The sequence below is a fragment of the Eulemur rufifrons genome, chromosome 12 (assembly GCF_041146395.1).
Source record: "Eulemur rufifrons isolate Redbay chromosome 12, OSU_ERuf_1, whole genome shotgun sequence".
Lineage (NCBI taxonomy): Eukaryota > Metazoa > Chordata > Mammalia > Primates > Lemuridae > Eulemur > Eulemur rufifrons.
This window is the reverse complement of record NC_090994.1, coordinates 26,519,096-26,546,043: the sequence shown is the minus strand read 5'-3', so window position 1 is coordinate 26,546,043 and position 26,948 is coordinate 26,519,096. Positions and strand designations below refer to the sequence as shown.

The 26,948-nt window shown below is 42.9% G+C and overlaps 1 protein-coding gene and 1 pseudogene across 3 annotated transcripts in view; both read right to left on the bottom strand.

Moving 5' to 3' along the window:
- The window catches only part of HGSNAT (heparan-alpha-glucosaminide N-acetyltransferase), a 40,499-nt gene extending 13,941 nt beyond the window's left edge, over nucleotides 1–26,558 (bottom strand). Inside the window, exons 1-10 of one of the 3 annotated variants that reach the window (XM_069485033.1) lie at nucleotides 26,478–26,558; nucleotides 20,482–20,597; nucleotides 12,919–13,055; nucleotides 12,578–12,699; nucleotides 10,492–10,561; nucleotides 4,723–4,792; nucleotides 3,901–4,010; nucleotides 2,261–2,337; nucleotides 1,548–1,578; nucleotides 30–190 (exon numbers count right to left, since the gene is read on the bottom strand). In XM_069485033.1, coding sequence (XP_069341134.1) covers nucleotides 30–190; nucleotides 1,548–1,578; nucleotides 2,261–2,337; nucleotides 3,901–4,010; nucleotides 4,723–4,792; nucleotides 10,492–10,561; nucleotides 12,578–12,699; nucleotides 12,919–13,055; nucleotides 20,482–20,565 — 862 coding nt within the window. In that variant the 5' untranslated portion in view covers nucleotides 20,566–20,597; nucleotides 26,478–26,558. Of the gene's footprint in view, nucleotides 1–29; nucleotides 191–1,547; nucleotides 1,579–2,260; nucleotides 2,338–3,900; nucleotides 4,011–4,722; nucleotides 4,793–10,491; nucleotides 10,562–12,577; nucleotides 12,700–12,918; nucleotides 13,056–20,481; nucleotides 20,598–25,660; nucleotides 25,700–26,477 lie in introns of those variants that run through there. The other 2 variants (XM_069485032.1, XM_069485034.1) reach the window with 2 other exon arrangements.
- LOC138393824 (heterogeneous nuclear ribonucleoprotein A1-like) lies at nucleotides 8,312–9,507 on the bottom strand (annotated as a pseudogene).
- Nucleotides 26,559–26,948: the final 390 nt, after the last annotated feature.

Sequence of the window (26,948 nt, the reverse complement as noted above, 5' to 3'; positions counted from 1 at the left end):
ATATATTAACAGAGGGGGAAAATACGTACATGGGCCAAGGCAGTAATTGGGGTTCACGATGATAATTCCTATACAGATTAACAGGAAACTCCTCCATGCAATTTTCCCCAGCAATCTGAATTTTGAACATCCCCGTTGCAGCATAGATGTCATTGATAGAAAAATTGAAGATCCCATAATAAATACAAACCTAAAGAAAAAACAGCTGTTAATAAGGGGCCATTTCCAATTTTTTGTCTATGTGTCATTAATACTGTATAGGATATGACTTAAGAGAAGCAACACATGATTTGTTTAAAGAGGCCGATTACTGAAATAACTTCAAGCTAACAGCAGAAGAAGAAATAAGAACACAGCCCTGCTGAGCTGTGAGGCTTCTGACAGTGCATCTTCAAGTCCTGACTTAGGAGAAAAAGTCTTTAACAGCAAATGAAATTTCCAAAGACAATGCTTCCATGTAGTTATCAGAGAGAAGTGATGATGAAGATGCTACAATATTGTCTCCAAATAACTAGACATTCACTAGCAGGCCCACAAAGTCCTTGAGAAACAAACATTTCGATCATTTCTAAATTCACTCCTGCTCCTGAAAGAAAAACGAAAGCTTAAATTTTTTTCTTTCCATTTTGTCTGAGTCACATATATTTTTCCTTTTTTTTTTCTTTTCTTTTTTTAACCATATTAAATTATCTCTTGAAAAAAAAAGTCAGAGTACTAATTTTCTAATTATCTGGCAAGGGGTGACAGACTGGAGAGTTTGCTCTTGCTGCATTCCTTGGTGTCCCCTGGCTTCCTTTCTCAGGGTCACCCTAGTCAGGGAGAAGCCTCTAGTCTTCTCTGTAGGGAATTTCACAGAGAATGTACAAAAATAATTACCAGGTCTTTGGGCATATGAGCCTTCTCCCTACCCAAATCCATCTCAAAATAAATAAATCAATAAAAGAATCTTCCCAAAAAACAGAGTTTATATTAGTGATGAAACACAGGAGACCAAAGACATAAAATAATGGCTAGTACTATACCTCCCAAAAATGAAGCAAAGTCACTCAAAGCATCACATACCAAAGGTACAAATTCTACATCGTAAGAAGTCATGGACAATCTGAGTTTGGTTACTCGAGTATTATTTTAAATTTTAATTGATTACCATCATTTCCCTGCTACATATTTATCAGTATTCACTGATATCAATATACTGCATTCCTTTTAGGAAACAGGATTTTGTAATTATTTTCAGGATCAGTGGTAGTTAATTACATATTGAGAATTTATGAATTCCTATAAGATTTCAGGATCCAATATATCGTATCTACACTACTAAAATGTTCCCTACAAAACCACTTATCTTTTATACACACAGGTGTAAGCACTATGCCAAATAGAAGAACTATACAGTAGCACAACTTTTGGGAGGACTTCATGACAACAGAACACAGGCCTACGGGCCAGGACTCAGGGCTGGTCTCAGAAAGAGGCTCCAGCATCAGCTGAAAAACAAAAAGTTGGAGTTGACCTGTGGAACACATGATGGTAGAGGGTCAACTCACCATGGGAAAACAAGGTCAGCCACCGTCAGTCCTGCAGAATAACACAAGAACAAGCAGTAAGGAAAGGACCTGAGGATATAAATACTTCCTAAATCTAGAATGGTCGTGATTACATACTGACATAGAAAGTAAACTCATGTAGAGAATAACACACACTCACTCCCTCAAGACTCTGCAACCCAACACTGCACCTGGCTGGGCATTTCCTGTGAACATAACTAGACACAGGAGAACCAAACTAGACGTGTGTAGAAAAGTTGTTATATTTAAGCAGCACTATTCAAAATTCATTCTTGAACCAACCACAAACCAGATTTAGAGCTATCATTCAGCACCCCTCAGGCCAACCCCAGTTCATTCCCACCCCAAGAAAGACCGTAAGTCTTAGAAGACAGAACCCCCAAGAACATGGTGGCTGCAATAAAATGCATATCTAGAATATGACAATGATCATTTACAGCCCATGCAGAGTCCCACAGTCCCACAGTCAAAACTTTCAGAGTCTATGTATCGTTACAGTGAAGCACTATAATTCACACACACAAGAGAAAGAACAAAACTAAAGGTCATTCTATGGGGCAGGAGCTCAGTGGCTCAGAGGCCGCTGGTGGGGCCTCACCTCTACAGCTCCTCGGGGGAGGCCAAGTGATTCTCTTGACTGCAGTTCTCTGAATGGACCTGCATAAGCAATGCTACCTTAGGAAATATCTTACCATTCCAGCTCGCGTGCTTGAAGTACCAGTATTTTCCTCCTCCGTAATTGACGAAGACCATGAGTATGAGAGAGATCCTAGAAAGCCCACAGAGAGAATCCTTTCAGGGTTTGCAACATGACAAGGAAGGGCCGAACGGCAAGACATACGTTTCAACTCGCAAGGCGCAGTCGCGCAGTCGTGCAATTCTGCTGAGCACTTTAGGACACAAGATGAGATATAAAGAGCAAGAAACTACCGTGTTCTTACCACTACATTTAGGACCATACCCCAAAGTCCTTCTGTTGCCATCATTTCCAACATGATGCCTTAAGAAAAATTTACACTGTACTGCTAAACTATGTACCTTGAAAACAGAGCAAAACACTTCCGATAACCCACTTTTGTGCTAATTCTTTATACATCAGGTTAAAGAACTGTCGTAGAAGCCACATAGTCATTAGAGTCAGAGAATTAAAGATCCACATCTTGGACCCTTTTCTCTTATTAGCCATAAAAGCTTGGGCAAGATTCTCCTCAGTCAACTCAGTGTACTCATCTGTGAGAGAGAAAATATGCTGACCGCATGTGACTATTAAGGAGAATAATGTATATCATAGCACCCACCCAGTGCTTGGCACATTGCAGGCACTTCATAAACACTAGTTCCTGTCTATCTGTGAACATCTTGTTTCCTAAAGTAGCAATGACAATAAGAAAGAGGAATACAAAATAGATTCTGGACATGCCACTGCTTGATGTTAACTGTGTAAGATGCTGAGGCTGAAGACTTTAGTGTGTTACCGGAATGGTCTGTGGGGACCCTGTAACCCAACTGCCGGGAATTGAATCTTGGTTTTCCCATTTAGTGCCCGAGTGACCCTGGGCAAATTACTTAGCCCAAGCAGCTCAATTTCTCCATCTGTGAGACAGGCGCATTAAAAGGACATACCCCATAGGACTGCTGAGCGATTAAATAAACTACAACTTGGAACAGTGACCTGCACATAGTGAGAACTCTAAAACTGTTAGCAGTTTTTATTATTATCACTATTATTGTCACCACCTGGCTTCAAATCTACCCACCGGGAGCACTCGGGCCCGCGGGAGGCTAGGACAGAACCTGGGGTCAGCACTGGCCTTCAGAAGGCCTCGGTAGGTCCAAATGAAAGACCCGATACCTACAGATTTATTTTTAGTTATGTTTATACTTTATTTTCAGAGTTTTGGCCTGGCCTTTGTTCTGCTACCGGGGCTACGGCTTTGCCATCAAAAGGGCCTGAAATTCGAGTTTCTCTGCCAGCCACGGAGGATAGGCCCTTCCTCGTCCACAGGCCGGTGCTTCCTTGCAGGTCGGGGCGGGCTCTAGGCTGCGGAGCCCCTGCCTGGCTCCGGGTGGTCTGGCGCCCCGAGTAACGGCCACTTGTCCGCGCGCCGACGACCCGGCTCGGCCGCCCGCTCGTCCCACCGCCCCCTGTCGGCGTGTCCTGCCGCGCACGGTCACAGGTCGCGACATCGGACAGGCCGCGGCTTTAGCTTTGCCTCCAGAAGACACTTTGCAGCCCACAGAGTGAAAAGTACGTAAAATACCTTCAGTCAAGCGTGTGTGCGTGTGTGCGACCCCGCGACCGTCGGTGCCGCGGCCTTAGGGACCCACGTACCCCCTGAACGTGTCCACGCAGCGCAGGCGGGGCGCGCGGCCGGGCGGGCGCCACGCGGCGGGCGGGATGTCGCCGCCAAGGGGCTCGGCCCTGCTTGGAGATCCCAGCTCCTTCGGAGAGGAGGAAGGAAGAGATGGCGATTCACAACGTTAGGGAGTAAATTTGATTTCCGACTTTCTAAGGAAGAAACTGACAGAGTAGAAAGCTACAGACAGGTTTTCTGAACAAAACTTTCATGTGCTCGTGTGAAGACCCGTCTAGGTTTAGTTTCCCGCTTCCCTGGCTTGCTCTGCCCTCTGCTGAGCGCCAGTGGCCGCCCTGACAAATGACACACAGAACTGGACCGTGAGTGCGCCCAGCACAAGCGCAGAAGCAGGCACACCCATGAACGAGACCAGATGTACTGACACAAACTTAGTGCTGCTTAATCATCACAGTGGCCATCGCATTTGTAGATTAATGCTGATGCCTCCTGTTCCTTTGTTTTCATCGTGACACTACCTCACCGGATTGATTCAATAACGCTGCCTGCACAGTGAAACACTGCCCACATCACATAACCAGCTGACACAGCCCAGAATACCTGCTTCACCGCACAGAGAGAAGGGGATGGAGTCCTCCATAGGGGCTGAAGAGACAGCTGCTCTTTGTAAGGAGTAAGGACCCATAACCTAAGTAAGATTTATTAAACCAGGGGATAATGCCCACCTCAGCCCCCCACTAGCTGCAACTACAGGCTGGCCAGCGCAGACAAGTGGGAAGTTACACTTTCCAAATTTAGCAAACCACCCACACAATGCATGATGCATTCTCATAACTCACAGAATTGATGAGGCGATCAGTTTCTTGAGAATTTATTGCCTTAGAAATCCAATTATTAAAGTCATCCAAACTGTAAATAAATAAAAGCCTGAGTTAATTTATTTTCTCTGGCTAGAATTTTCAAAATGATTGGATATCATATTGAAGTAAAATTAACTTAAGATTCATATTCTGTATTAGTTAAGGAATTAAACATTCTGAAAAGTTTTTTAACCTCTGGTTGTATCAAAGGTACAGGTAGAAAATATAATTTAAAAACAAAAAACAAATAAAAATAAATTTGTTAACAACATAAAAACAGAAATAAAAGATTTTAGCAGCTGTACTTATAAATTCTTGGCCCTTACAGCACAGTTTCCTCATCAATAAAACAGGAATGATGACAGAGTGTTCATTACAGCGTGTGACGGTTAAATTAGATCATTATTCTGTATGGCTAAGATTCTTATTAATAAAACTATTAAAATTAAAATAGGAAAAAGTTGGAAACAACCAAATTCACTCAACTCAGGAATAACTCAACATCAGGTATGACAGCCGTGTGCAGGATGAGATGCAGCTATGAAAATAACGAGAATGTGGGCTCTGTCCCCACAAGGAGAGACAGAGATGAACTACTGAATACAAAAAGCAAAATCCCAACATCTACAATGACAATTAAATAAAAATGCATGCATACCCACTGAGAAAGTTTGAAAGCAACTTTAAAGTGATTCAAGTAGTTAATAGGTTGGGATTTTTCTTTATAAATATGGTTGCTTCAATTAAAATGGATATCCAGATGACATTAAAATGATTTACAGGATTAACAGATAAATATATTATTTAATAATTGGTTTTTCTTTAAAATGAGATTTCTACTTGGGAAATCTTTCAAAAAGTATACCTTACGACAAAAACAAAACCACCTATATGTTTTACATTAACTTTGCCACATTTGAATTATCCAATGCATTGAACTTTTTTCTTTATTCTTTCCTGATTTTTTTTTATTTGGTCATAAAAAGTTTCAAGCATATACAAAAGGAAAGAAGACAAACTAGTACAGGCATATCTCAAGATATCATAGGTTCAGTTCCTGACCACCCCAATAAAGCAAATATAACCATAAAGCAAGTTACACAAAATTTTTGGTTTCCCAGTGCATGTAAAAGTTACGTTTATACTACACCGCAGTCTATCAAGTGAGCGATGGCATTATGTCTAAAAAAGACAATGTATATACCTTAATTTAAAAATATCTCATTGCTAAAATATGCCAATGCTCACCTGAGCCTTCAGTGAGCTCTAACCTTTTTGCTGGTGGAGGGTCTGGCCTCGAGGCTGATGGCTGCGGATGGAGCAGGGTGTTGGATGCTGAAGGCTGGGGTGGCTGTGCCAATTTCTTTTTTTTTTTTTCCTCTCAGCATATTATGGGGGTACAAAGGTTTATGTTACATATACTGCCCTTGCTCCCTCCCCAAATCAGAGCTTTAAGCGTGTCCAACCCCTAGACGGTGAGCATCACACTCATTATGTCTGAATATACCCATCCCTTCCCCCCACCAATCTGCCCGACGCCCGATGAATGTTATTCCTAAATGTGCTCTTAGGTGATGATCAGTGAAACCAATCTGATGGTGAGTACATGTGGTGCTTATTTTTCCATTCTTGGGATACTTCACTTAGTAGAATGGGCTCCAGCTCTATCCAGGAATATACAAGAGGTACGAGATCACCATTGTTTCTTATAGCTGAGTAGTACTCCATGGTATACAAATACCACATTTTATTAATCCACTCGTGTATTGATGGGCACTTGGGTTGTTTCCACATCTTTGCAATTGTGAATTGTGCTGCTATAAACATTCTAGTGCAGATGTCTTTGTTATAGAATAATGTTCTGTTGGTAGATGCCTAGTAACGGGATTGCTGGATCAAATGGTAGGTCTACTTGTATCTGTTTAAGGTATCTCCATATTGCTTTCCACAGAGGTTTGTGCCAATTTCTTAAAATAAGACAAGGAAGTCTGCCTCACTGATTGACTCTTCTTTCATGAAGGTTTCTCTTTAGCATGCGATACTGTTTCATAGCACTTTACCCACAGCAGAACTTCTTCCAAAATTGGAATCAGTCCTCTCAAACCCTGCCGCTGCTTTATCAACTGAGTTTTCAGTAATACTCTAAATCCTTTCCTGTCACTCCAACCTTTACAGCATCTTAACCAGGAGTAGATTCCATCTCCAGAAACCATCTGCTTTGCTCATCCATAAGAAGCAACTCCTTATCCACTCAAATTGTATCACAAGACTGCAGCAATTCAGTCCTATCTTCACACTCCATTTCTAATTCTAGGTCTCTTGCTGTTTCCACCATATCTGCAGTTACTTTCTCCACTCAAAGTCATCCATGAGGGCTGGAATCAACATTTTCCACATTGCTGTTTGGAATGTTCCAAAGGATGGGAAAGCAGGATCACGTGCAAAGAGGGGATTCGCTTCCAGAGCAGAGCCAGATGGAATTTCTCCTCTGTGCAAGTGCTGAACCTCAGCTATCAAGTACTTTTAAAAGTGACATAACATGGCCGAGTGTGGTGGCTCACGCCTGTAATCCTAGCTCTTTGGGAGGCTGAGGCAGGCGGATCCTTTGAGCTCAGGAGTTCGAGACCAGCCTGAACAAGAGCGAGACTCCGTCTGTACTAAAAATAGAAAGAAATGATCTGGACAGCCAAAATTCTATATATAGAAAAAAATTAGCTGGGCATGGTGGTGCATGCCTGTAGTCCCAGCTACTCGGGAGGCTGAGGCAGGAGGATTGCTTGAGCCCAGGAGTTGGAGGTTGCTGTGAGCTAGGCTGACGCCAGGGCACTCTAGCCCGGGCAACAGAGTGAGACTCTGTCTCAAAAAAAAAAAAAAAAAAAAGTGACATAACAGATCCATTCATGTGAAAAATACCATAGCACTGTAAGATACTGAAATAGTATTTGCATCTTATGAAAAGATGGACAAGCTAATACCTTAATTCAAAGAAATGAAACTCCTCTGCTAGAATCCTATTCTGCCCCTAAAAAGCAGTTGGGTTAAACACCTGCTTCTAAGCCACTGGTAGTTCTTTTATTTTATTTTATTTTCAAGAGAATTAAATCTTTTATTGATTACACATGATAATGGTTGATACACAAGCTTCATTCCCATCTATAATTTTATCTGGTACCATCATTCAATTTAGATATATTGCATAGGATATGCCAACAATCATCTTATAACCAGTAATTCCATGATTTTCCTTGGATGACCACTTTTAATGGTGAACTTTAGGTCACAACAGTAACTGTCAGTTCAACTACACCAAGGTTTCTGAAGACAATGGCTTCTCCACCCAAGCAGGTTGTAAATGAATTTCAAATAGAACCTGGCATCACCCTGAAGGAATTCTATCTTCACACTTTTGGGGAAGTTTACCAAAATGGCTTCAGAGTAGACTAACTTTACACAGCACATTTAAAAAAAAGACACATTTATTCGGTGTCATGATCAGACTATTACATTTAGCAATCAACAGCATAGGTGCAAAAAAAAAAATCTACATTAAAACCCTTTGTTGGAATGCTTTATACTTTCCACAGAACAGAAACTAAAATAACCTGTTATACAATTAGTCACAAATACAGTCCTCGAGTTTTTTTGCCCATACACATGAGTATTGTCTAAAACGTGTCTTCTTTGTAGCAGCTAGGCCCCGCCACCACTGTGCTTGGCTGAGTTCACAAATCTGTTGTAACCTGTAGCTTCCCTGTCACTTCTCTGGCTCTCCTCTCCTGCTAAGCTTTGTTTCCTGGGAATAATTAAAACCGTCTGGCACTGCCATAGCTACTGCTGCTACTGGAACCACCATAGCCACCTTGGTTTCGTGGTTTGGCAAAATATTGGCCTCCACCACCATAGGGGCCAGAGCTTCTGCCTCCAAAATTTCCTCCCTTCCTGGGTCCAAAATTTGAAGACTGATTGTTGTAATTGCCAAAATCATCGTAGCTTCCACCACCTCCAAAATTGCTTCCATCATTACCAAATCCATTGTACCCATCCCCACTGCCACCAGATCCGCCACCACCACGGCTGCCACCAAAGCCACCTCGACCACTGAAGTTTCCTCCACGGCCAAAGTTGTCATTCCCACCAAAACCACCTCCACGACCACCACCAAAGTTTCCAGAACCACTTCGATGTCTTTGGCTGGAGGAAGCAGTGGCCATCTCTTGCTTCGACAGGGCTTTCCTTACTTCACAGTTGTGGCCATTCACAGTATGGTGTTTCTGAATGACAGTTTCATCCACAGAATCGTGGTCATCAAAGGTTACAAAAGCAAAGCCCCTCTTCTTGCCACTGCCTCTGTTGTCATGATTTCAATCACTTCAATTTTCCCACACTGTTCAAAATAGTCTCTTAGGTGATGTTCTTCAGTATCTTCTTTAATGCCACCAACAAAGATCTTTTTCACAGTTAAGTGGGCACCTGGTCTTTGAGAATCTTCTCTAGAGACAGCGCTCTTCGGTTCCACAGCTCTTCCACCCACCTTGTGTGGCCGAGCGTTCATTGCTGCATCCACCGCCTCCACTGTGGCTTATGTGACAAACCCAAAGCCCCTGGAGCGCTTGGTGTTCGGATCTCTCGTTACCACACAGTCCGTGAGCGCTCCCCATTGCTCAAAATGGCTCCTCAGACTCTCATGGGTCGTTTCAAAGCTCAGCCCTCCGATAAATAGCTTCGCAGCAGTGCGGGTTCTTTAGGAGACTCTGACTTAGACATGACGGCAGTGGGAAGAGAGGCTTCAACGATGCTTCCTCGGCAGCGTCCACGGGCGGTGGTAGTTTTTATATTTATATACAGTCAGATTCCTTAGACGGGGAATTAAACCATCTCTAAGATGCACAAGGCATCTTGTGCATCTGACGTGGCATCTAAGATGTCCGAGTGAACAAACTCCCCTAAGTTTCAGGGTTCCCCCAAGCTGGCCGATTTAAAGATTGGGCTTCCATTCCTCAAATCTAGATACAACTCACCAATAAAATCTTGTGGTCCTTCCTGAGACCCGAACAGGATGAGCACATGAAAATTCAAGAAATCGTATTCCTCTTAAACATAAAAAACTTTCCTTTGAAAACTGATTAAAGCAGGCCTGGATCTATTTTACTTTTTCTTTTACAGTCTAGTAATTCACACTTACCAGAATCACTGTTAACCAGGCAGAGCAGAACGAATCCCCTCTCTACACCGGCTAACTCGCTCTAACCCCAGGGAAAGGAGCCCACACTGGGGCCCGGAGGCAGGACATCCAGGCATCCACCTCTGCCACCAGATCCCTGGGCTGGCAGGGAGGTGGAAGGGGGACTAGCGCGTGTCCCCGGGCTCAGGGCTGGAGAGGAAGAGGAGGGCCTGGTGTGGCAGCCTCCTCCTAATGCTAGAATAAGCCACTTCCACTCGCTGAGGAACGGGATGTGAGATTCTTTAGGAAATAATTATTTCTCAAGCATTGTCTTCATTTTCAGCCACGTGGGGGATGGAAGGCAAAAGTCCATTAGAACCTTCATTATTAGTAATTTTCCTGAAATCAAAAACCGTATCTTCGTCTATATTGAACCCCTGATGCCCAGGACTGGACTGGACATGGTGGATACATAAATGTGCATTTAACCAAAAACTAATGGCCATTTGAGGGATCACAACTACCGTTTCTGAAGGTATTATTTCTATATTCTACCTTCCCCAGCTGTGTCTCCTCAAACATCTTACCTAAACAAGAGCCTCAGAAGGGATACCGCAATGATGAGTGCTAGACCAATGAGGAATGCAACACTCACAGCTATAGAAAGAAGAGAAAAAACATTATCACCAAAAAAGTCATCATAAACAAAGTTGTCACATCATTACATTTAATGTATACGTGAAAAATGAAAACAAATGAGGGAAAAGCCATTATCCTTATGTTAAATGTCCTCTGCACAACTAAAAACACCACTCATCATGGGGCTATTAATTTTCATTATGAAAAATATCAAGCGTACACAGAAGTACAGAGAATTGTATAATAAAACCACATACACCCAACACCCAGATTTCAGAATCATCAAGATCTTGTCACTCTTGCCTCATCTGTAACTATCCTCCCTCCCCGTTGTTAGCTAAAGAATTTTAAAACACATCCCAGACATAATGTGATTTCGTCCCCTCATACTTGAGTATGTGTCTCTAAAGCATACGGCCCTGGTCAAAGACGTTTCGACATCAGGCACCTGCAGACATGGTGCACTGGGGAGACACAGGATCGCTTCTATAGCATTCTACCAAAAATGCAAAACTTCCAGTCATGAGAAAACATCAAGCCAATCCAAGTCAACAGACAATCCAAAAAATCGCCAATACTCTTCAAAATTGTCAAGATCATGAAAGACAAAGACAGACTAGGGAACTGTCCTCGAGTGAAGGAGACACAGGAGATCTGACAACTCAATGCAACGTGGAATCCTAGAGTGAATCCTGGACCAGAAAAAGGATATTAAAACGGACAATTGGAGAAATTTAAGTAAGTCTGTAGATGAATATTATATCAATGTTAAGTTCAGAAGAATGCTGAGTTCCTGGTTTCCATAATTGTACATAGGATAATTTTAAGACTATACAGTTTAGGGGCTTAGGGGAAGCTAGGGAAAGGATATTTGGGAATTCTTTTTTTGCAACGTTTCTGTAAGTCTATTTCAAAATTAAGTTTCTTAAAAATGGACCTTTTGTTATGTAACCACAATGTCATACAAAATTAACAATAATCTCCTGGCTAACAGTGAGGAGTACCTTCTGCGATTGACCGTACGACTGACAGATGTGTTCGGCTGGTAAAAGCCTGACCCTCCAGTGTAAAGTTCCCCTTTCATCTGATGCTTTCTCCACCTATACGGTTTTTGCCTGAATCAATGATTCCACTAGGGGTCGCGAAATATCCTGCCATTCTGCCCATTATTAGCTGGAATTCTTTTCTACAGAATTTACCCTCATTAACTAGGACTGGTTGGTTACCCTGAATTACAGTTAAAATAAAAAGGCAGGATAAATGCTTAAATCTGTTACCTCCAAAGACAACCAAAGTATTGCTTTCATTTCTGTCTTTGGTTGGGATGGAGGGCCTTGCTCTTTTTAGTTTCATAAGGACATCATGGTTTTTATATATTCATTATTTTCCCCCAATTACATATTCTTTTTAATGCCTAAATTGTCCACATTGGCCCTTTCATATTGGCTCCTATGTTCTTTTGACAGAACCTCACAGTCGTCAATAGCTTCCTGTGAACAGCACCTACTAATGTCCAGGAGTTCCTTGCTGCCTTTTGAAAGGCAGCACTTACAACATTACCTGATGGGGAGCTCAGAATGAAGGATTTTCTTCAGCGCAGTTATTAGAGAATGAATTATCCCTCCTTAAGCTAAGGGGGCCTCTGGATGGTCAGCATGAGACACACAGGAAACGCTACACCCTAAACCCTAAAATAAGGAACAATAATTGACAATTTCTGGTTTCTATTTCAAGTTTTTCTTTCCACTGCATCAACTTTTCTGGTTTATCAATGCTTCATAATTTAACTAAATAACAACTATGAGGCTATGTTGATACATCCTATAATTTTAATATATGACATAATTTTATTGGTACAAATGGTCACAATAAGTATATTATAAGTAGACCATAACTAAATGGAATCTGTAACCTATAATCTGGGTTTTTAAATTACAGAAAATGTCATGGACTGCTTCACTTTACAAACAGTATCCCAAAATGGAAGCCTTTGAAAATACAAATGTGAAAAATCAACAAAGAGCAAATACGTACGAAGATTACTGTCAACTGGATTCTCATTGACAACTAGGTTGCAGGCAATCTCATTGACTCCATTAGGGATGTGCTTTACCAAAAGAGAATAGTTTCCAAATTCTCCAAATTTGTATTCCAGCCTACAAAGGTTAGAAAAATTAGGACAAATGGTCAGATTAGGAAATAAGGAGTTGGATTTTGCTAATGTCATAAAGGCAGAATGAGATGTGTTCCTGGGTGCAGCCCAGAAAAGATAAAGAAAAATATTTTAAAGGGACAAAAAGCTAAAAACCAAACAGGAAACACAGCAGAGAGAAAATGCAGACTTCAGTTAGGTCACACGAAAAGCAGGCACAAACCTACAAATTTCTTTCTCTGCCAGGGTGTCGTTCAGCTGCAGGACGGAGCCGTGCTGGGTGCTGACAGAGACGGCTGCAATGCTGGGCTCGCCGGGTTTTGCACTCTGAGAGACGCTGACCAGCACCTGAAACAAGCACTATAAAATAAAAGCGCAACAGATAAACTGTTGGGGGTTGCTGAATATCTTTGCTTGTTGGAGGACATAAATATCCAACTAAAGATCCTAACATGACTTTTCCTTCACACTTATAAAACAAACTTGGAAATTTCAATAACTTAGACAAAATTTGCCTATTATTTTATATTAAAACAATGTCGCTACGGAATTATATAATCTTCATAAGTAAACTTTTCACAAATTAATAGATCATACATTAAATCTAAGTTTTATCTAATATTATTTAACAAATAAGTTTCCATCATTATACCTAATTTGCATATTTATAATATTTAATGGTTGCATTACATTTCATCTAATACTATCACTGTGAGAACTGAGGCTGATTTCAAAGATTTTTTGTTTTATCATTTTATTGTTGTTATATACATTATATTGTTTTAAAAGATCTACACATGAGGTTCTTATTCCTTTAAATTCTTTTCCTAAGGAAAATTTCCAAAAGTGAAATTACTGGATAAAAAATAATCATTTTAATAGTTCCTAATACAAGGTGGCCAAATAGTACTCAAATAAGCAAAATTAAAACAATATATTAATTTCTCATTAGTCTTACCAAGATTTTAAAATCCTTTTTATGTATTTACTAGATATTTATATCACAGCATTAAGATTAATATTTTAAATTATCAACAGATGAAATAATTCAATAATTTTGCTATTTTGTTTCCCATAGTGTGAACCATTAGTTAGATACCAACTTCTCTTGAACATAATCTTAGAAATGTGTCCTCATATGCTGTAATATTAGACTTTTAACTGTATCAAATATGTCTCCACTCTAGTACATTCCTTTTCATCTTATTAAATTTTGTTGTTTTTAATTACAAGTTTTTATACTTTTATATAGTCATACTAGTCTGGCTTGTTATTTCTTCTATTGCTTCATTACTTCAAAAATGTACTTTGCTAACAGAGAGTGGCTGAATGGACTAAAAAAACAATACACAACTATATGCTGCCTACAAGAGAATCACTTCAGCTGTAAGAACACACAGAGACTGCAAGTGAAGGGATGGGAGAAGATATTCCATGCACATGGAAACAAAAAAGGAACAGGAATAGCTATACTAATACCAGACAAAATAGACTTTAAGCCAAAAACTGTAAAAAACAGAGACAAAGAAGGCCATTATATAATAATGAAGGGATCAATATAGCATGAAGATATAACAATTATAAATATATATGCAACCAGCACTGGAGTACCTAAATGTATAACCCAACTATTAATAGACCTAAAGGGGCCAGGCACAGTGGTGCATTCCTATAATCCCAGCTACATAGGAGAAACACTTGAGCCCAGGAATTTGAGACCAGCCTGGGCAACATAGTGAGACCCCAATTCAAAAGATAAAAAACTGACTTAAAGGCAGAGATAGACTGCAATACAATAATAGTACGAAACTTCAACACCCCACTTCCAGAAATGGACAGATCACCCAGACAGAAAAGTCAACAAAGAAACAGTTAAACCACACTCCATACCAAATGGAGCTAACAGACATTTATAGAACATTCCATCCAACAACACCAGAATATATATTACCTCAACAGCCCATGGAACATTCTCCAACACAGATCATATGTTAGGCCACAAAACAAGTCTTAACAAATTTTTAAAAATCAAAATTATATCAAATATCTTTTCTGACCACAATGGAATGAAATTAGAAATCAGTAATAGGAGGAACTTTGGAGACCGCACCATTACATGAATATTAAACAACATGTTCCTGAAAAGCCAATGGGTCAATGAAAAATTTTTAAAAGAAATTTTAAAATTTCTTGAGACAGATGAAAATGGAAACACAACATCCAAGACCTACGGGATACAGCAAAAGCAGTTCTAAGAGGAAAGCTTACAGCAATAAATACCTATATCAAAAAGTAGAAAGATTTCAAATAAACCAATCGAAGGATCTGAGTAAACATTTCTCAAAAGAAGACAATGGCCAACAAGTCTATGAAAAAATGATCATCACTAATCATCAGGGAAATGCAAATCAAAAACACAATGAGCTATCACCTCACCCAGGTTACAATGGCTATTATCAAAAAGACAAAAAATAACAAATGCAGGTGAAGATGCCAAGAAAAGGGAAAGTAAATTAGTACAGCTATTATGGAAAACAATATGGCGATTTCTCAAAAAAACTAAATATATGCCGGGCACAGTGGCTCACGCCTGTAATCCCAGCACTCTGGGAGGCCAAGGCGGGTGGATCCTTTTTATTTTAGACAAAGTCTCACTCTGGTGCCCAGGCTAGAGTGCCATGGCATCAGCCTAGCTCACAGCAACCTCAAACTCCTGGGCTCAAGCAATCCTCCTGCCTCAGCCTCCCGAGTAGCTGGGACTACAGGCACGAGCCACCATGCCTGGCTAATTTTTCTATATAGTTTTTTAGTTGTCCATATAATTTTCTTTCAATTTTTAGTAGAGACGGGGTCTCGCTCTTGCTCAGGCTGGTCTCGAACTCCTGAGCTCAAACAATCCTCTCGCCTCGGCCTCCCAGAGTGCTAGGATTACAGGCGTGAGCCACCGCACCCGGCCGTGGGTGGATCCTTTGAGCTCAGAAGTTCAAGACCAGCCTGAGCAAGAGTGAGACCCCATCTCTACTAAAAAAAAATAGAAAGAAATTAGCTGGACAACTAAAAGTATATAGAAAAAATTAGCCGGGCATGGTGGTGCATGCCTGTAGTCCCAGCTCCTCAGGAGGCTGAGGCAGGAGGATTGCTTAAGCCCAGGAGTCTGAGGTTGCTGTGAGCTAGGCTGACGCCAGGGCACTCACTCTAGCCTGAGCAACAAAGTGAGATTCTGTCTCAAAAAAAAAAAAAAAAAAACCACACACACAAAAAAACTAAATATAGAACAGCAATCCCACAGTAGTATTTATCCAAAGGAAAGGAAATCAGTGTATCAGAGAGATACCTGCACTCTTCAGGAAAACACTGCAGGAGGAAAAAAAAGAGACACCTGCACCTGATGTTTATTGCAGCACGATTCACAGTAGCCAAAATACGGAATCAACCTAAGTGTCCATCAATGGATGGATGGATAAATCAAATGTAGTATATACACAATGGAGTATTATTCGGCCACAAAAAGAAATAAAATCCTGTCATTTGAAGCAACATGGATAAGCCTAGTGGACATCATGTTAAGTGAAGTATTCCAGGCACAGAAAGATAAATGCCACATGATCTCACTCAGGTGGAATCTAAAGAAGGCGACCTCCTAGAAGTAGAGAGCAGAACAGTGACTACCAGGAAGTAGGGTGGTCAGTGGGAAGGGAGATAGGGGGCTGGTCTGCTGCAGGGTGAGAAGGGGAAGCCTTCTCCAAAATGACTGACCCAGGGACCAGGCGAGGGCGACCGCGAGCGTTTATTCGTTTATTCACCGGTGAGGCTCAGAGGACAGGGTCCAAATTCTGAGCCCCGAACAAAGAGTGTGACAGCCTTTTAGGCATCTTTAGGAAGGGTGAGGGGCACAGTTACAATGTCGTTATCTCTGCTGCTAGCGGGGGCAGGGTCCTGAGCAGGCAGTGGTCAGGCGTGTATGTCGCCTAGAGTTCTTGTCTTTTTGGTACCGGCAATTAAGTCACAGAAGTTAAAAAGTAAGTTAGCAGTTTTACAATCCAGATCCCTTAGTAGTTTTTACAACTTTACACCTTTTGTCCCCGGCACAGAGTTGCCCCAGAATTTCTTCCCGTTTCACGAGGGCCGGGGGCCCTACCACAGGTCTACAGGCACAAAGGGACAGCTAGGAGGAGTAAGTTCTGATGTTCTACTGCACAGTAGAATGACTACAGTTAGCAATAATATATTGTGTATTTTCTAATAGCTACGAGAGAAGATTTTAAATGATCTCACCACAGAGAAAATGACAAGTGTTTGAGGTGATGAATATACTAATTACACAATGTGTATATGTAACAAAACATCACACTGTACCCCATAAATATGTACAATTATTGTCAATTAAAAACAAACTAAAACTTTTAAAAAATGTATTCTGCCTTTTGTAGTATTTTTTTAGGCTGTGGGTTTTATTTTTTTAACCTGAATCCTCTTGGAGCATTTGACAGATGGTGCGTACTGACTGCAAATGCCCTTCCCCGTGGTCTTCGTTATCACACTCTAGGTTCCTACGTAAATTGGATTTTACTTCTCACACTTACTTTGAAGTGTCTGTTGGCTACATGTGCAATTATGCCTTCATAATGTGCCTGACATCGAAGACAGCGAATCTCCACATTGCCCATTCCCCTTTCCTCTTTCCAGGCCACCTTTTGATCCTCTTACTTATTTATTTATTTATTTATTTTTTTTTTTTGAGACAGAGTCTCACTCTGTTGCCCAGGCTGGAGTGCCGTGGCGTCAGCCTAGCTCACAGCAACCTCAAACTCCTGGGCTCAAGCGATCCTCCTGCCTCAGCCTCCCGAGGAGCTGGGACTGCAGGCATGCGCCACCATGCCCGGCTAACTTTTTCTATATATTTTTAGTTGGCCAGATAATTTCTTTCTATTTTTTTTTTTTTTTTTTTAGTAGAGACAGGGTCTTGCTCTTGCTCAGGCTGGTCTCGAACTCCTGAGCTCAATCGATCCGCCCGCCTTGGCCTCCCAGAGTGCTAGGATTACAGGCGTGAGCCAGCGCGCCCGGCCTGTAGAATGCTCTTAATCACTTTACTCCCCCACATTTCATTTGGCTAAATTCACCAGTTCTATTATCAAACCATAATCTACTTGCCCTATCATAGTCTGATAAGAGTATATTACCATTTGTCTCCATAACTTTGTAGTTTCTACCATTATTTTCTATGTATTTTGGGGAACCACATAAATGTGGACCCTTTTATTTAGGGTGTTTATATTTTAGTATTAATATTTCTTTATGATTTATGCAAATGATAAAGCTTGACTGATCCCTTTTATTTTAACATCTACTTCATCAAAAAGTATCACTAACAGGCTGGGCATGGGGGCTCATGCCTGTAGTCCCAGCACTTTGGGAGGCCAAGGCCAGAGGATCCCTCAGGCCAGGAGTCTGAGGCTGCAGCGAGCTATGATGAAGCCACTGCACTCCAGCCTAGACAACAGAGCAAGACCCTGTCACTAGGAAAAAGAAACGTTTAATTACCTGTGCCTTTTCATTTTCAATGTATTCTTTATAAGTACAATAATATATTTTTGTTCTTCATACTTTACCAATGTATATATGTGTAACTATCCTCTTTCCAAAAGTAATTTTAAAACATTCACAATATTTCTAACACAATCTGAGAATGCTGTTGTCACAGAAGTTAGTCCATTGGCATTTGTTGCAATTAGTCTACACTTAATTACCGCGAATTCCCTCCTCCTTTTTTATTCTTTCTTCATTTATATATTTTTGATATTGTATCTTCTTTTTTTAGTAATATTTTAGTAATATTTTAAAGATTCAGTAACATCAACTATTATACTTACCACACTTAGAACATGTCTACTTACAAAAATACTAAGTGTCTTTATTTATTTTAATTTATGTTTGAAAATAATTAAGGTCAAAAGTACAGATAGCCACTTTGGACCCCTGAACGCGACAAAAGCACAGCATTTCTGTGTTTCTCTTCCACTTCCCATTTCTCCATTCTTCTCCCCACCGCAAGACACCCTAAGGAAGGAATATTGCTCAGTATTCTGAAAAGCAATTTTCTCTTTCTTTTTTCTTTTTGTCAGTTACATCTTATTTCCAGTTAGTCAATTATTACAATTGCTCATAGTTAACAATACATGTTCAATAATAACCTTTCTCCAATTCTTGTTCTCTTTTCAAAAGAACTTGCTAACAAGTTATAATTGTTTTTTAGTTGTCTTGAAGCTCTCTGTCAAGTTATGAAATCTGGTTTACAAATGTGTTCTATGTTTATGGATGTATTAAAGTCTTTCTACTTTAAGGTAACAGGGATAAAGACGAAAAGAGAAAAGGAAATTCTCAACTCAGCTAGGTAGTTGACCTCTAGGGCATCCCTTCATCTTTAAATATCTTAAAGATATTATACCACCCTCCCCAGATTTTTATTATATATTACATATAAGTATATAATTTGCATTCTTTTGAATACTTGTCTCTCCTATAACCTATATTTGATTAAGGATTTTTAATTATCATTAAAGTTCAAAACTTAAAACAGTTAATGTCGAGACATCGTTCCCTGGTTGTTTAGCCTTTAAAGGGTCCATAAGCATCTTTCCAATTTCAAGGCTAAAATATTTTTCCAAATTATGGGACATTTTCTACTACTACAATTAAATACAAACCCTGTACCACTCCTTTACACATTTTCCTTAGACATAATAATCTGAACACCCTTTTAAATAAGTTAGCATTTTTTTTCTTGAAATAGTGTCATGTAGTTAATTCTTCTGTTTTTTTATTTTTTAATCTGTCATCAGCATCACTGTTTCATGCCAATTACTCTATTTTTTTATACTCTAATGATGCTCTTATTTGTCCTACATCTGACACCTTGACAACACAGTCTTTTTTCTCCTTCACCCTGTTTTTCTGTGGATTTAGATCTCTATTAAGTCTTTTTAGAAGACATTTTGCCGATTCTCTGAATTATCTGCTTCCTGTCACTTTTTAATTTCAGCTATTGTTGATTTTGTTCAAAGTTTCTTTCAGGTTCTTGTAGGCTGATAAATCTTTTCTGTCTTGAGCTACTTTTTTAATATAATAGATTTTTTTGTTTGTTGCACATTACTTTGCAGACTTTTCAATCAGTTTAATCAAATAGAGAGGGTATCATGTATTGCTCTACCATCTTTTCAACCAGTGTCCACACGGGAAGGTTTTTGCTTGGTTTTTTTTAAAGCTATTTACAGTAAACAGGTCACTCACTACATATTAAAATTCCTCCTCTGAAGGTGCAGTGAAGGTCTCAATATTTTACTTTATGTGGAAGAATAGCCTTGTTCTTAAAAAGCAATAAGGTCTAGAACAGGAGTAAAACCACCTGAGAACGTACATTCATATTATCCAGGCAGGTCCCTGGAATAACTGCTTGCCCCTGGAGGACACCCAGGAGTCTCCTTCCTTCTCTGATCCAGCTGGCGGGTTATGCATGAGCCAGAGAAGGAAAATAAAACACAGTCTACCTGTTTTGTTCATCACCAACAACTGGTTTTTAAAAAGACAGGCAGGAGAAAGATAAGAAACGGATGCTGTGCATGGCTAGGCATTCTCCCTGATCATATTTCTTCTGATTCTTCACGCAGCTTGTTTCCTTACCTATGAAACTCAAGTTAACATGTGAAGAGCTTTAGATATGAGTGCATTAAGGATCATATCAAACAAGCCCCAAAGCACACAAAATCGAGTGTGAACATAACACACACACCTGATAGCACCGTTCAGATTTCCAGTAGACCGTCAGGTTTGTCCCGAGTAGTTCATTATGGATGAGCAGCAAAGCCTGGTCCATCTTCAGCTCTGCAGCCCTTTTTTTGTCTAAATCTGGTAAGAATTAGAAAGAAAAGTATATGTGTGTATATGTATATAAAAAAGAAAGAAAAACAAGGCACCTGAAAGATGTGTTAAAGACAAAGAGTAATTGTGCCGACCGTGGCCTCACAGAAGTGCTTTTCAAATGCCTGAACTCCAGGGTTTCTAGGGTCTTGCATACATCACTTTGTGTACACACAGATGTCCATGTGTGCACGAATACACACACACAGGTCCCCTTTTGCAGATGCCTCTGCTACAAACAAGCATTCAGTGAATGGCACTCGCACCCAGTGTGCGAAAGGGCTGCGCAAGGAACCTGTGTTCATCAAGTGCTGAGATGTGGCGTGTGCTGAGTTCAGTAGATTCCGTATAACAGTAGTAGCTTCCTCGTGAGCTAGGTATTTTCTTCCTTTTACAGATTAAATGAAGCCTCACGAGAACGAGAGAATTGCCCGTGACCACGGAGTGTTTCAATGAAATCTCTGACTGGATGCCAATTTGCGTGATTCCAAAGTGGGCTTTCCTGCTATGCCATTCAGCCGTGAGCGTAGCCCGGGCAGCTCGTCAGGATTGCAGCAGCCCTGCCCCGCTGCATCAGAGCCCGCGCTCAGCAGGGCCTGGACCGGGCATGTCTTCCACTGTGTGAGACCACCCCTGCGGTCTGGGGTTCCGGTCTCCTTCTAGGGTCCATGGCAGAGTTGGGAGGGACAGGGAGAGTTACAAGGTCAGCCTCCGTGTGAAGGGGCAGAGAGACCTACTGCTCCCATATGCATTCGGCGCTCAGCCCACCAGTTTACTTAGATGATGTTCTTAGGGTGACGTAAACAGGACGCATATTCTAAAATTATGTCTGCCAATTTGGTAGGAAACAAAGTCAACTGCTATTGTGTATAAAGTTAAAGCAAAGTGGTTCATTTAAACCAACTGGGCCCTTTATACTGATATCATGTAAAAGAGAAATTAATTTACCGTCTAGAGGAAAAAAAAAAGGAAACTATTTAATAACACAAGTAGGACGCTAAGAGTTTGGTCTTTTTTATTTTGTAATGTGAAAGTTTCCTCTGGGCTCCCCGGTAACTCACGTGAATGATTAAATCAGGAATTCTTCACTTTGCCAGTCCAAATCCCTCATTTTTAAGTTTATCTTAACTTACCCTTAATTATCAGTGAAGACAAAACACATAGTATTAATATATAACTCTGCATAACCCACTAAAGCTTTCTCTTCTCGAGACTAAATAAAGCTTTACTGATCATTTGTTCTGGTCTTTGGTCTCCTGGGAAGCTTTTGGTGGAAGCAGTGTTTGGGATCCAGAGTATAACAGGGTGGGTTAAATGTGTGGACTGCAGGTTAAACTAACTTGAAGCCGAATCCCATCCTGCCTCAGTTTCCTCATCAATAAATTAGGGGTCATAAGAGTGTATGCTTCATAGGACTGTTGGGAAAGCTAAATGTGCCAATGTACGCAGAGCTTGGCGCGGAACCTGAAACCAGTGCTGAACAGCGCATTGTGACGACCCAGCCACACCTCACCACTGTGGACTTCAAGAGGAGCCTCTTCAGAGATAGGAACACCCAGCTAAATATTTTTAAAAGTTGTTTCTTCTTTTTCCATTTAACCTTATTTCCAATTTCTCCCTATATCTTATTTCTTTTTATCATAAGAAATGATGCTATACTGCATCTATCTGAAAATTAATATATTCTTCTTTTGACATAATTCCTTAAGAAGGAACTTTCAGGAGTAAAATTTTTAACCAAAAATAGCCTTTTAAATAGCTGCTGCTATGTATTGTGAAACTCCTCCCCAATTTTGCTGTGCTGATTTATAATGACAACTGTGGTGACTATGGACTCCCAGGTAATGCAAAGAACCACACACTCAGGGTGTACCAGGCCCCTCCATTTGGGAATGAAGAATCTGAGGCCTGGAGAGGTCAAAAGCAACTTGCCTAAGGTCACCTACCAGCAGCCGGGATTTAAACTGAGGTCTAGTCATGCACCTAACCTCTAGGTTCCCAGTCTTCTGAAACTAAGCATCTCTGCTCCCTGCCAGCTTGATTAGCCTTTTAATTTTTTCCTCATTTTTTAGACTGGTGCATAGAAAATAGCACTTCCTTATTATTTTAGTTTTCAATTAGTGATTATCAAGCTTGAAGATGTTTTCCAAATGTTTACCGTCAGTATTTTCCTTCCATGTGAATTTTTGGAATATTTATTTATTTAACCACTTTACTTAACCCCTGAGATCTTATTAGATATTTGTATAATTTCTCTACATAGCAAAGACATTACATTATTTGTCATAATTGTTTTAAGACATTTCTTTTTCATTTCCCTTGTTCAGTTTTGATGGTTTCCATTTTCAAATGTACAGTCCCTATCTGTTGACATTTTCCTTTGTCATTTTTCTAACCATAATCATCCTTCATAGTTGAAATAACTACTGTTTTTACTCATATTTCTATGTGTCTTTAGTGGTGAGTAGGGTGAAGTGCTTGTTTTATGCTTAGATGTTTCCATATCAATTTGAGACTCTGAAAGGTCTTAATTGTCATCATTACTAATTATGTTATTTGGAGGGTGCAGAGGGACTCAGTCCTAGCTCAACGTCAGAATTATCCAAGCAGCTTAAAACAACAACAGAACATACCAATGTCCTGGCCCCCCTTCAGACCAATTAAATAACAATCTCTGCCCAATCAGCATGATTTTTAAAATTTCCGCCAAACACCACCAAACCTCCCAAGGGGATTCTAATCAGCTAGAGAATGAAAGTGTAAGCAGATCCTGACACCTTTCTTTGTATTTTTTTGTTATTTGAATGTATTTTTTTAAAAAAATTAGTCTGTAATCACTCACACACCCAAAGGACCCAATTACTAAGCCATCAAACATGACCTCAAAATTGAGCCTGAGGCTCTGCTTCAAGAGAAGGCTGTCACTTCCCACACAGCTGACCTACGAACTCCCAGGGCAACACACAGAGCACTACAGACAAAAGAACCACTGGCTCCTTCTCTTCTTGTCTGCACCGTCTTCGTAAGGAAGTAAACCAAATACAGTCACCTTTCAGTAGTGCCAGGTAAATGTGCTGCCTGCATGTTATGCCTTTATTTCATTTCCAAATATTTAATTTCTGGATCTAGTTCTCTGGTCATGACTTATTTTTGTTGGACATATTTTTAAAGACATATTCCTTTTTTTTTTTTCTTTCTTTTTTTGAGACAGAATCTCGCTCTGTCACCCAGGCTAGGGTACAATGGTGTCATGACAGCTCACAGCAACCTCCAACTCCTGGGCTCAAGCGATCCTCCTGCCTCGGCCTCCCGAGTAGCTGGACTCCAGGTGCAGGCTACCACCGCCCCCTAATTCTTTCTATTTTTAGTGGACACAGGGTCTCGCTCTTGCTCAGGCTGGTCTCGAACTCCTGACCTCGGCCTCCCAGAGTGCTGGGATTACAGGCGTGAGCCAATGCACCTGGCTTTTAAGACATATCCTACCTAATTTTTTTTTTCAAGTAAACACTGAGTCCTCAAATCATATGAAGTTCTTAGTAGGAAGCTGTCCAGCTCCACATGGGCTCCAGGTGGCAGGGAAAGCCTGGCTGTCCTCTTAACCCAGCTTCCTGAAGGTTCTGGGGTGGAACACTTAAGAATGCTAGTGTGTTCTCCCTCACTACGTGGAATTACTATTTACAAACCACCGTTTTTCCTAATATGATTATTAACTGGTGCTAAAATACAAACAAAGAGAGTTGGAGGGGGCCTGTCCTTGACAAGTTGTGACTGGGCAGATTATGTGACTTCTTGGGGCCGGTTCAATTACACGAGGAGAGGAGTGTACGAGATTAGGGCCTGGAGCTACGAGGCCGCAGACAGAATGTAATCAGCTGAGATGCTTTCCCGAAACTCGTTGTGTCTTCCTCCTACAAGAAAGTGACTGGGGAAGCCGGGCAGTGGGAACCTCACACGCACACCAAAGCCCCGGTATCCTGACGCAGGTAAGGGGATGGAAGGAGGGGGAACAAGCAGGTGACGCTCACCTTCCCAGGTGATAAGCCCTCCCCAGCTACTGCCGGTGCGGGGCGGAGTCTGCACACCACCGATCCCACAGTCCCGGACCAAGCCACCCTCTGGCGCGGGCCTGGTGCAACTGATCTCCTAGGGCCCTGGGGATCCTCGTTCCAAGGGTCTAGACGGAGGCCCTGGAATCTGCACTTTCCACCATTTCCCCCTGGGAGTTAGGAGGCCACACCAGTGAGGGGACCGCTCGGTGAGCTGCGGAGCCAATCACCCCGAGACACAAAGGACCGCAGCTGGCGGCTGTGGCCTCTGCAGGGCTCCAGCAAATCCCGGCCTCCGCGTCTCCTCCGTCACCTTAGAAGTAAAATTCGCCTAAGGCAGGTTCGTTTGAGATGGAACTTCAGTCTACCGCGCTCCGCCTTCCACTGAGTTTTTACGGCACGTCGGACCTTTACTCGGGAGTTTGATCGAGGCGCACACGGGAAACGCCCATCTCCGACTTGGGGCTCCGGGCCGGGTGCCCCGCCACTGCAGCGAGCCCCGGGATTGCCTCCCGCAGGAGGCCCGCGGATCTTCCTACCGCAGCCGCCCCGGCCTGTCGGAAGGCCCTTCGGGCTTAGGCCTCGTCTTCGCAACAGGGCCCCGCACAGTGGACTGGAGGGGACGCGGGCCAGAGCCAGCCCTTTCTCGGCCAGCGCGCCTCCTGCACAGCTTTGCATCTGTGGAGCACCAGGTCCCGGACCAAAGGCCCTCTGCTATTTACGCAAACGGCACCAGAAGACGCCAGGGGGCCCGCGGCGAGTGGGTGGGCACGCAGCCCGCGGTCCCCTGGAGGCCGGGCACACGGCTTGGCGGCCCCGCGGGCGCCGTCCCGGCTCCTCCCCTGCACCGGCCCCTCCCGGCGCGCGCCGCCACCGCCCGCAGAGCCCGGGCGGAAAGACCCCAGTCCCGGGCGCCCAACGCTGCGCTCGGGACAAACACTAGCCCCGGAGAAGCAATCCGCGCCCGCGCCGCCCTCCCCGCCTGCGGGCCGGCCGCGCACTCACCCCGCGGGGACGCGGCCTGGGCGCCGCGCTCCGGGGGGCCGACGGGGGCCAACCGCGCGGCGCTCAGCACGGACGCGGCGAGCAGCAGCGCGGCCAGCGCCCGGCCGGCGCCCCGCGCCCCGCGCATGCCGTTCTCCTCCTCCTCCTCCGCCGCCGCCGCCGCCGCTCCCGGGCCGCCGCGCCCCGCCGCGCGCTCCCCCGCGGCGCACGGCCGCGCGCCCGTCATCGCCCGGGCCCGGCGCAGCCGCCGCCGAGTCAGCGCCGGGAGGCGGGGCCGCGCGGCGGGTCGCTCTGGTCCCGGCCCGGGGAGCCCCGCGGAGAGAAGCGCCGCTCCGGAAGCCGTGCGCGGGCCCTGGGAACAGCGACCTCCGCGAGCACGCCACCCACAGGCCAGGGGCCGTGCTGCGGGGCCCTCCCCGCCGCCCGAGCGGCGTCTGCCACGCAAGTGGCGCCAGCGCCACCGCCCCGGGGCGTTTCCTTCCCCGAGGGAGAGGCGCTCAAGGCCACCACGTGGCACCACTTTGAGAGACGCTTGTGAACCTCTGATGAAGCCGGCGGCGCGCAGGCACTGAGGACTCGTAGATCCCCTCCCGGCTACACGCCCGGCGACACGAGCACACGTACGCGGGGACACGTGCTGTGTGCTTGTGTCAAACACTTGCAAACGGTCTGAGTGTCCATCCGTGGGAAACAGACAGGTTGCGAAACACCGCACGGCAGCGAAAATGCGCTCGGGCTTCCCGGATCCACTAGGGTAAATCTCGGAAAATAAGGCTGGAGGGGGTGCGAGTCGCCGAGTAGCTTTGTAATAACTTACATGAAGCGTGAAGCCGAGCAGAACACCGCAGCGTGGTGTGCGGGGATGCGCACGTACGCGATAAAAGCGTAAGGACACGTGGGAAGGTGGACACGAAATCCGCCCGGCGGCGGGGGGCAGCGGACCAGGCGCCGGCGCCCGGGGGCTCATTCGCGGTGTTTCCTTGCCTAACACATTGACTACCACAATAGAAAAATTTTTTTTTCTTGGGACCATGATGTTTTATTACAAAAATAGAATAAAAACTTTGAAAATAAAACGATCCTTTCTAATTTAATGAAAAATAAAATTTATTTTTTATTTTCTGTGCATGAGGTATATGCAACTTAAAAAATTGTTCTCGCGGCTCCCAAGGCGAAGAGGTGTGTGAGTTACATATGCTTCACGAGGCCCCGGGCTCAAAACTAGCGTGAGTTAAGTACAGTTGTTAACATGGCAGTTAGTATGTTGGATGATAAATAGGTATATGAG